The 11119-nt window shown below is 38.3% G+C and overlaps 1 protein-coding gene across 1 annotated transcript; it reads right to left on the reverse strand.

Annotated features, from left to right (window-relative positions):
- Positions 1-9438: 9438 nt before the first annotated feature.
- Positions 9439-10365, reverse strand: LOC123842625 (olfactory receptor 6F1). Its single transcript, XM_045871884.2, has one exon. It carries the CDS (start codon positions 10363-10365, stop codon positions 9439-9441), a length of 927 nt encoding a protein of 308 aa, XP_045727840.2.
- Between the last annotated feature and the right edge of the window lie 754 nt (positions 10366-11119).

Genomic DNA, 11119 nt, shown 5'->3' on the forward strand with positions numbered 1-11119 from the left:
TATATTTATACTTAATTATATACTATATACATATATATTTAATTAAATTATATATTTTTCTACAATGGAATACTACTCAGCCATCAAAAATAATTAAATCTTGCCATTTACATTGACATGGATAGAACTAGAGAGTATTATGCTAAGCAAAATAAGTTAGTCCAAGAAAGACAAATACTATATGATTTCACTCATATGAGGAATTTAAGAAACAAAATAAATGAGCATAGAGGGGATTAAAAAAAATAAAGAGAGAGGCCAACCAAGAAACAGACTCTTAACTATAGAGAACAAACTGATGACTACTGCAAGCGAGGTGGGCGGATGCATGATTGGAGAGGTGAGGGGAATTAAAGAGGGTACTTGTGGTGAGCACTGGCTGTTGTATGTAAGTGATGAATCAAATCCTACGCCTAAAACTAATACTGCACTGTATGTTACCTGGCTGGAGTTTAAACTTGGGGAAAAAAATCGCTGCTTAAAAAAAACAACAAACTAAACTAGCCAGCTATTAAGCATATTCACTTGATAATATATCGTGCAAATAATGCCTAAATAGTGTTTTTTAATCATCATAAGAGGAAAAAGCTGAGTTAATGTATTTTGCTTATCCTCCCTGATTTCCTTCACTTATCATTATATCTTTGATACAATATCATATCAAACTGACTCATTCGCTCATTGACTTTAAAAACTGAAGATTATTTCCTTAGTTTGGGTACAGTGAGGTGTGCAGCAGAACTAGGGCAAAATATTAAAGATAATTTTCACTGAGATTGATAGCAGCAACTGCTTTTGTTTTTGTTTTTGTTTTTGTTTTTGTTTTTTGAGAGTTGGGGGGTTCCCCCACTGAAGCAGGATTGGTATTGGTACTCAGAAAGTACCAATCTGATTCTTGTTAAAAATATTGATTCTTAGAAATCCCCAAAAAGTTTGATTAGGAATTTTTTTGAGCTCTATTGAGGTATAATTAATACAACAAAAAGTAGGCACATTTAAAATATACAAATTGATTATTTTGTACATGTCCATATACACATGATATCATCACCACAAACAAGCAAGGTACTACAATATTCATCATTAACAACAACAAAAAATCTTTTGTGTTTTTTTTAATTTTTAAAGCTGAGAAATTTTATGTATTTGAAACACATGCTCACAGTAAATAAAGTAAATCAGATTACATGTACATCATTTCATTATGGTACTTTAAGTGGTAAACTTTCAAAATAGATACAATTTTTGAAAATTTATATTATGACTCTCAAAATGAAATATTTTCTCCTATCCCATTCAAATATATATCCTTCTTATTCTGTCCTCTTCTCACTTCACTTTTGAGTGGGAATCCAATAGAGATTTCAAATAACACAAATAAACAGAATCTAATGGGTAGCTTCTACTCAGTTCCACAGGCTTTTCTCCTTTGAGAAGCACATATTTTTAGGTGTGTAAGCCAATGCAGAATGGGACGGATTTTATCGCCAGACTGACTCAGGCTGCCAAGCCCCACTTTGCAGCTTCTAACACACAGCCATGGAAAATGGGATAAGAGGGAAATGAACCTTTGATGGGTTGATGGTTGAAAAGTATCTTACTCCCTGAGAAATAGGATCGGGGGAAATCAAGTAACTATCACAATTATTTTTTCTAGTAGTTGTTTTTCCTCTGAAGCCACTGGATATTCTAAACTTGGTGACAAGCTAACAATCAAAATTAGTATGTTTTTTTCTTTTGTAGGGTCAAAACATTATGTAAGGGACTTCTATTGCTTTTTTTTTTTCAAACCCTCCTGTAGTCCTTTATCTAATTTTCACTTTTCATAACCTGTTTTTTTTAGATTGCTTTGTTCACTATCCTTGTTTACAAATGTGGCACATGATAGTTATCATTTTATATGTACCCATTTTACTGTATTTTATCCAGAAAATAGTATGTTGAAATAATTTCACACACTAATTTCAGTTATCTTTTTATTCATTCAAAGTTTCCCTATTTCTCATACTTCATATTTCACAAATACAGTTCTCAAAAGTTTTTACTTATATGATCATGGTAAAATTTAAAAGGGACAAGAATTTAAATTTTGTTTAATAATACACCTTTCTCATGAGCACCTAGTTTTATAAATGAAAGTCAATGACATCAAACTCAACACCAAAAAAACAAATAATCCATTCCAAAAATGGATGGAAGACATGAACAGACACTTCTTCAAATAAGACATATAAATGGCCAACAGACACATGAAAAAATGCTCAACAACCTTGCCATCAGGGAAATACAAATCAAAACCACAATGAGATACCACCTTACACCAGAAGGCAAAAATTAACAAGACAGGAAACAGCAAATGTTGTCAAGGATGTGGAGAAACAGGAACCTTCTTTTGGTTGGAATGCAAGCTGGTGCAGCCACTCTGGAAAACAGTATGGAGGTACCTCAAAATATTAAAAATAAAGATATCGTATTACCTAGCAATTGCCCTCCTGGGTATTTACTTGAAAGATACAGATATAGTGAAAAGAAGGGGCATATGCCACCCCAGTGTTCATCGCAGCAATGTCCACAACAGCCAAATGGTGGAAGGAGCTGAGATGCCCTTCAACAGATGAATGGATAAAGAAGATGTGTTTCATATACACTATGGAATATTACTCAGCCATCAGAAAGGATGAATACCTATCATTTGCATTGACATGGATGGAACTGGAGGGGATTATGCTAAGTGAAATAAGTCAAGCAGAGAAAGACAATTATCATATGGTTTGACTCATATGTGTAACATAAGGAATACCACAGAGGACCATAGGTGAAGGGAGGGAAATCTGAAGGGGTTAAATCAGAGAGGGAGACAAACCATGAGAAACTATGGACCACGGGGAAAAAAACTGACGGTCACAGATGGGAGGGAGTTGGGGGATGGGGTAACTGGGTGATGGGTATTAAGGAAGACATGGGATGCGATAAGCACCAGGTGTTTATTTAATATAATTTTATTATGTTAGTCACCATACAATACATCATTAGTTTTTGGTGTAGTGATCCACGATTCATTGTTTTCATATAACAACCAGTGCTCCATGCAGTACATGCCCTCCTTAATAACCATCACTGGGCTAACCCACCCCCCTAAACCCCCTCCCATCTAACACCCTCAGTTTTTCTCAGAGTCCATAGTCTCTCATGATACATCTCTCCCTCCTATTTCCCCTTTCATTTTTCCCTTCTTTCTCCTAATGTCCTCCATGCTATTCCTTATGTTCCACAAATAAGTGAAACCATATGATAATTCACTTTCTCTGTTTGAATTATTTTACTTAGTATAATCTCCTCCAGTCCCATCCATGTTGATGTAAAAGTAGGGTATTCATCCTTTCTGATGGCTGAGTAATATTCCATAGTATATATGGACCACATCTTCTTTATCCATTCATCTGTTGAAGGCATCTCAGCTCTTTCCACAGTTTGGCTATTGTGGACATTGTTGCTAAGAATATTGGGGTGCATATGATCCCTTCTTTTCACTACATCTGTGTCTTTGGGGTAAATACCCAGTAGTGAAATTGCTTGGTCATAGGGTAGCTTTATTTTTAATTTTTTGAGGCATTTCCACACTGTTTTCCAAAGTGGCTGTACCAACTTGCATTCCCACCAACAGTGTAAGAGGGTTCCCCTTTCTCCACCACCTCTCCAACATTTGTTGTTTCTTGCCTTGTCAATCTTTGCTATTCTAACTGGTTTCAGATGGTATCTCAATGTGGTTTTGATTTGGATTTCCCTATTGGCTAATGATGATGAATATTTTTCCATGTGTCTGTTAACCATTGGTATGTCTTCTTCAGAGAAGGGTGTGTTCATATAGTCTGCCAATTTTTTGACTTGATTATTTGTTTTCTGGATGTTGAGTTTGAGAAGTTCTTTCTAGATCTTGGATACCAACCCTTTATCTGTAGTGTCATTTGCAAATATCTTCTCCCATTCTGTGGGTTGCCTCTTTGTTTTGTTGACTGTTTGCTTTGCTGTGAAAAAGCTTTTTATCTTGATGAATTCTCAAAAGTTCATGTTTGCTTTTGTTTCCCTTGTCTTTGGAGATATATCTTGAAAGAAGTTGCTGTGGCCAATGTCAAAGTGGTTACTGCTATGTTCTCCTCTAGGATTTTGATGGTTTCCTGTCTCACATTGAGGTCTTTCATCCCTTTTGAGTTTATCTTTGTGTATGGTGTAGAGAATGGTCGAGTTTCATTCTTCTGCATGTGGCTGTCCAATTTTCCCAGCACCATTTATTGAGGACACTGTCTTTTTTCCATTGCATATTTTTCCTGCTTTGTTGAAGAATATTTGACCATAGAGTTGAGGGTCCATATCTGGGCTCTCTATTCTGTTCCACTGGTCTATATGTCCTTTTTGTGCCAGTACCATGCTGTCTTGGTGATCACTGCTTTGTAATATAGCTTGAAATCGGGCAATGTGATGCCCCCAACTTTGTTTTTCTTTTTCAACATTTCCTTTGTGATTCGGGGTCTTTTCTGATTCCATACAAATTTTAGGATTATTTCTTCCACCACTTTGGAAAATGTCATTGGAATTTTGATCAGGATGGCATTGAAGGTATAGATTGCTCTGGGTAGCATAGACATTTTAACAATGTTTATTCTTCCGATCCATGAGCATGGAATATTTTTCCATCTTTTTGTGTCTTCTTCAATTTCTTTCATGAGTGTTCTGTAGTTCCTAGAGTATAGATCTTTTACCTCTTTGGTTAGGTTTATTCCAAGGTATCTTATGGTTTTGGGTGCTATTGTAAATGGAATTATTTCTCTAATTTCTCTTTCTACAATTGTGTTGTTAGTGTATAAGAAAGCAACTGATTTCTGTGCATTGATTTTTTATCCTGCCACATTACTGAATTGCTGTATGAGTTTTAGTAATTTGGGGGTGGAGCCTTTTGGGATTTCCACAGAAAGTGTCATGTCATCTATGAAAAGTGAGAGTTTGACTTCTTTGCTAATTTGAGTATGTTTTATTTCTTTTTGTTGTCTGACTGCTGTTGCTAGGACTTCTAGTACTATGTTGAACAATAGTGGCGAGAGTGGGCATCCTTGACATGTTCCTGATCTTAAGGGAAAGGCTCTCAGCTTTTCCCCATTGAGGATGATTTTCACTGTGGGTTTTTCATAGATGGATTTTATGAACTTGAGGAATGTTCCCTCTATCCGTACACTCTGAAGACTTTAACCAGGAAAGGATGCTGTATTTTGTCAAATGCTATTTCTGCATCAATTGAGAAGACCATATGGCTCTTCTCTCTCTTCTTATTAATGTGTTCTATCACAGTGATTGATTTGGGAATGTTGAAACACCCTTGCATCGGGGATAAATCCCACTTGGTCGTGGTGAATGATCCTTCTAATGTATAGTTGGATCCTATTAGCTAGGATTTTGTTGAGGATTTTGCAATCCATATTCATCAGGGATATTTGTCTGAGCTTGGGGATTAAGGTAATGCTGGCCTCATAGAATGAGTTTGGACGTTTTCCTTCTCTTTCTATTTTTTGAAACAGCTTCAGGAGAATAGGTATTATTTCTTCTTTGAATATTTGGTAGAATTCCCCAGGGAATCCACTAGGCCCTGGACTCTTGTTTTTTGGGAGGTTTTTGATCACTGCTTCAATCTCGTTACTGGTTATTGTCCTATTCAGGTTATCCATTTCTTCCTGTTTCAGTCTTTGGAGTTCATACATTTCCAGGAAGGAATCTATTTCATCCAGGTTGCTCAGGTTATTGGCATATACTTGTTGATAATAATTTCTTTTTTTTTTTTTAGATTTTTAAAATTTGTTTATTTGAGAGAGAGAATGAAATAGAGAGAGCATGAGATGGGGGAGGGTCAGAGGGAGAAGCAGACTCCCCACCAAGCAGGGAGCCCAATGAGGGACTCAATCCCAGTACTCCAGGATTATAACCCGAGCCGAAGGCAGTCGCTTAACCAACTGAGCCACCCAGGCGCCCTGCTGATAATAATTTCTAAAAATTGTTTCTATTTCCTTGGTGTTACTGGTTATCTCTCCCCTTTTATTCATAATTTCATTAACTTGGGTCCTTTCTCTTTTTTTTTTTTTTTTGGATAAGTCTGGCCAATGGTTTATGTATCTTATTAATTTTTCCAATAACCAACTTCTAGTTTCATTGATCTGATCTACTGTGTTTCTGGTTTCTAATTTATTGATCTCTGCTCTAATCTTAATTATTTCTCTTCTAATGCATGGCTTAGGCATCCTTTGTTGCTTTTTCTCTAGTTCTTTCAGGTGTAGAGTTAGTTGGTGAATTCAGATTTTTCTATTTTTTTGAGTGAGGCTTGGATGGCTATGTATTTCCCCCTTAGGACTACCTTTGGAGTATCCCATAGGCTTTGGACCTATGTGTTTTCATTCTCATTGATTTCCATGAATTGTTTAAGATCTTCTTTGATTTCCTAGTTGACCCAAACATTCATGAGCAGAGTGGTCTTTAGCTTCCAAGTGTTTGAATTTCTGCCATTTTTTTTCTTGTGATTGAGTTCCAGTTTTAATGCATTATGGTCTGAGAATATGCAGGGAATAATCTCTATCTTTGGTATCGGTTGAGACCTGATTTGTGACCCAGTATATGGTCTATTCTGGAGAGAGTTCCATGTGCACTCTAGAAAATGAGTATTCTGTTGTTTTAGGGTGGAATGTTCTGTATATATCTATGAGGTCCATTTGGTCCAGTGTGTCATTCAAAGCTCTTGTATCTTTGTGGATTTTCTGCTTAGATGATCTGTCTATTGCTGACAGTGGAGTATTGAAGAGTCCTACAATTAATGTATTTTTATTTATATGACTTTATTTTGGTTAACAGTTGGCTTATGTAGAGGGCTGTTCCCATATTGTGGGAGTAGATATTTACAATTATTTGATCTTGTTGGATAGATCCTTTAAGAATGATATAGTGTCCTTTTGTGTCTCTAACTACAGACTTTAGTTTAAAATCTAATTTGTCTGATATAAGAATTGCTACCCCAGCTTTCTTTTGAGGTCCGTTGGCATGGAAGATGGATCTCCATCCCTTCACATTCATTCTGGATGTATCTTTAGGTTCAAAATGAGTCTCTTATAGACAGCATATGGATGGGTCCTGTCTTTTTATCCAATCTGCAACCCTGTGCCACTTTATTGGTGCATTTAGGCCATTCATGTTGATAGTGATTATTAAAAGGCATGAATTAATTGTCATCATGTTGCCTGTGAAGACCATGTTTTTATAGACTGTCCCTGTATATTTCTGTTGTATATCACTCTTGGGGCCTTTCTCCTTTTATAGAACCCCTCTTAATATTTCTTGCACGGCTGGCCTAGTGGTCACATATTCTTTCAGTTTCTGCCGGTCTTGGAAGCTCTGCATCTCTCCATCCATTCTAAATGATAGCCTTGCAGGATAAAGTATTCTTGGTTGTATGTTCTTCTCATTTAGTACCCTGAATATATCTTGCCAGGCCTTTCTGGATTGCCAAGCCTCTGTGGATAGGTCTGATATTATTCTAATGTTCCTCCCTCTGTAAGTAAGGAATCTCTTCCCCCAACTGCCCTTATGATGGTTTCCTTGGTTCTAAGATTTGCGAGTTTATCTATTACATGTCAGGGTGTTGGCCCATTTTCCTTGATCTTGGTAGGGGTCTTCTCTGCCTCTAGGACACGAATGTTTGTTTCATTCCCCAGATTAGGGAAGTTCTCATCTACGATTTGCTCAAATATATCTTCTAGTCCTCTCTCTCTCTTCACACCCTCAGGGATTCCAATAATTCTGATATGGGAACGTTTCTTGTTGTCACTTATTTCTCTGATTCTATTTTCATGTACTGTGAGTTGTTTTCCCCGGCCTCCTCTTTGCCCTTTTTCTCTATTATTAGGTCTTCTAGGTCACTAATTCATTCTTCTGCCTCGTGTACCCAAGCCATTAGATTATGTAGATTAGATTGGATCTCATTGGTAGAATTTTTAAGTTCTGCCAATTCAGCTTTCATTTCTGCCCTTAGAGACTCTATGTTGCCATTAATTGATTTCTCCATTCTACCTCTTGTCTTCACAATTGCTAGCCTGAATTTCATCTCCAACATCTTGGTTATATCTAAATCCATTTGTAAATCTGCAGCATAAGTCATAATCTCTGATTCTTTCGTATTTTGGGGTTTTCTCCTCCTAGTCATTCTGTTGATGGGTGGTTGAGGGAATGTATAGAGTCCAAAATATTGACCAGGACCCAAGCATGATGCACCTGTTTTCTAGGGACCTTAGGGTTGCTGGCCTCTTGTTTTCCCAGCCTGTCTTCTGGGGGAGGGACCTGCTGCACTGTTACTCAGGCAACCCTGTTTGAGCAGAGATGCCCTCCCCTTGTGGTGAGGGATGGGCTCAATGAAAACCGGTTTGGGGGGCCGTTTATTCTCTGGTGGCTTTCTGTGTCTCTTCTGAAAGTCAGAGCAGAAGAGACCATTTCCAACCCTCTGCCTCAGAGCAGACAGATTGCAGACTGTTCTTCAGTGAGCTCTCCAGGCCACAATATCTCCGTTTCTGTCTGTGCTGCTATAAACTGCTGTGTCCTGGGTTGCACGCTCCTTATCAGAACTCCTAGTCCTTGCCTCCATGTTGGGGCATGTCTCTGCCCTTTGTGCTTCTAAAACCTCCAGCTGCCCCAGTTTGCAATGGGGGTCCTGCTGCTCTGCGTTTCCATTCAGGGGACTGCCCTAAGGTCCTTTTCCCGCCACTACCTGTCTGCTAGTCTGTGACCAGTCTCCAGAATGGGAGGCTATCGCTCACCCACAGTGTAGTACCCCGATGGCTAGACTCCCACCCCCTTCCATTTATCTTCCAATGTCTGCCCATGGAATCATGGCTCCCTGCTTCATACCTTGAAACAAACCACCTGTGATATTCTGTTTGTAGAGATCTAGATATATCTTCTTACATCTCAGGCTGATTTCATGGATGTTCAAATTGGTTTGGTAGATATTCTGCTCAATTCTGGGGACCAGTTGGAATAGGGTCCCCTACTCCTCTGCCATCTTTTTCAAAAATCTGGGTGTTATGTGCAGCTAATGAATCATTGAACATTACAACAAAAACTAATGATGTACTATATGTTGGCTAATTGAATTTAAATTTAAAAAATGAATAAAAAAGTCAAGGACAAATCTAACTCAATGCACATATTTATTTTCCCCCTTAAAGTGTCCGGTTTACTTATACCAAGAACTCCATTTCCAATCATATATAAAAAAGTAGAGCAAGTATATGCAGTTTTTTTCTTCTCCTTCAGTTTCTTTTTTCTCCTGTATCAAGGAACATTTTCTTTTCCCTCCAATTTCTTAAATGGAGAGATAGGAGATAATTAACAGAGCTCTGTTTTATTAAGGAAAGTTTACTTTCCCTTCCACTTCTTCAGCAGCATTTCTCTTACTTCCTTATTACGGAGAGTATAGATGAATGGGTTTAGAACTGGAGTCACCACAGTGTTCAGGACATGCACAGCTTTTGTAAGATCCAAGGCCTCTTTGATGGAAAGGCGGATATGAAGAAAGATCGTGGACCCATACCATATGAGCACCACAGTGAGATGTGAAGAACATGTGGAGAAGGCTTTGCTCCTGCCGCTGGCTGAAGGGATCCTGAGAATGGTGCTGATGATGTAGATGTAGGAGACCAGGGTGATGAGGCATGAACTCAGGATGACCACAAAAGCAATCACAAAGGCCACGAGTTCCACTGCCTGTGTGCTGGTGCAAGCCAGGGTGATCCAGGGTGCAATGTCACAGAAGAAGTGGTTGATTGTGTGGGGACCACAGAAGGACAGGGTGCTGATGAGGGCTGTGGGCACTGCAATGGCCAGAAAACCGCACAGCCAGGATCCCAGGGCTAGCTGTGCTGAGAGCAGGCTGCTCATGATGACCCCATAGCGTAGAGGATAGCAGATGGCCAGATAGCGGTCATAAGCCATGGCTGCCAGGAGGAAGTACTCTGTGCAGCCCAGTGAGAAAACAAGGTACATCTGCAAAAGGCAGCCAGCAAATGAGATGGTTTGGCTTCTCCCCAGAAGGATGGCCAGGGCTTTGGGGACTGCAGCTGTGGTGTACCAAATCTCCAAGACAGAGAGGTTGCTCAAAAAGAAGTACATAGGTGTATGTAGCTGGTGGGATGTACTCACCAACATCAAGATAGCCATGTTACCACTCACTGTGAGAATGTACATCACCAGAAAAAGCATAAAGAGAGAGAGCTGAAAGACCTGGGACCCAGGAAAGCCCAGCAGGAGAAAATCCTGGGAGAGAGTTGCATTGTCTGTGCCCATTGAATTTTGAGATATAGTGGTAAATAGAGGCTACACACTGAGGCTTTTGATCCAATCACACAGTCTTAGAAAAAGAAAAAGAAAAGGATTCATGAGTGTGCTTCAGTAACTGAATGTAGACTGACAGTCGAACATATGCTGAGTGCCTGCTCTGTATTTGGAGCTGTGTTAATATCAAGTAATTTAATAATATGGAGAGATATGTGCTATTATCACAAATTAGTCGTTGAAGAGACATGTGTGAAGCATTTTAGCATTTTTGCAAAGATTGCAACATAGTTACACTTCAGATCCTATATGCAAACTCAATCTTTGGACCTGCATCATCCTATTCTGGACATGCCCAGGCACAGCTATAGATTACATCTAAACACACAAAAGGATGAGCACTTTGTGTTGACACAATTCACTACATTGTAATTAAACTCATTCTGCCTGGTCCTTAAATGAAAATATGTATTTTTCTTTTCTTTTTTTCAAATGTAGGTTCTAGTCACTTTCATGTTTGACACAGCTTTTGAATGGGTCTTCTAATTTTTAGCTCTGACCTCAAAAATAATGTTCAGAAGTAAACTATAAAAAAGTTTTAATTAGTGTAAACTTATTTTTTCTTCTCTGACCTTGAATATTTCATGTTTAACCCTATTAATGTGATACATTCTTTACACCAAAAAATATTTCCATATTAAAAAGGAATTTAAGGCAACTGCTTCCTGCATCTAAGACATCCTGATACTCATTTGGAGGGATTACA

This window comes from Mirounga angustirostris, unplaced genomic scaffold (genome assembly GCF_029215605.1).
Source record: "Mirounga angustirostris isolate CCGP_5_RB_7025 unplaced genomic scaffold, mMirAng1.0.hap1 SCAF_7, whole genome shotgun sequence".
NCBI lineage: Eukaryota > Metazoa > Chordata > Mammalia > Carnivora > Phocidae > Mirounga > Mirounga angustirostris.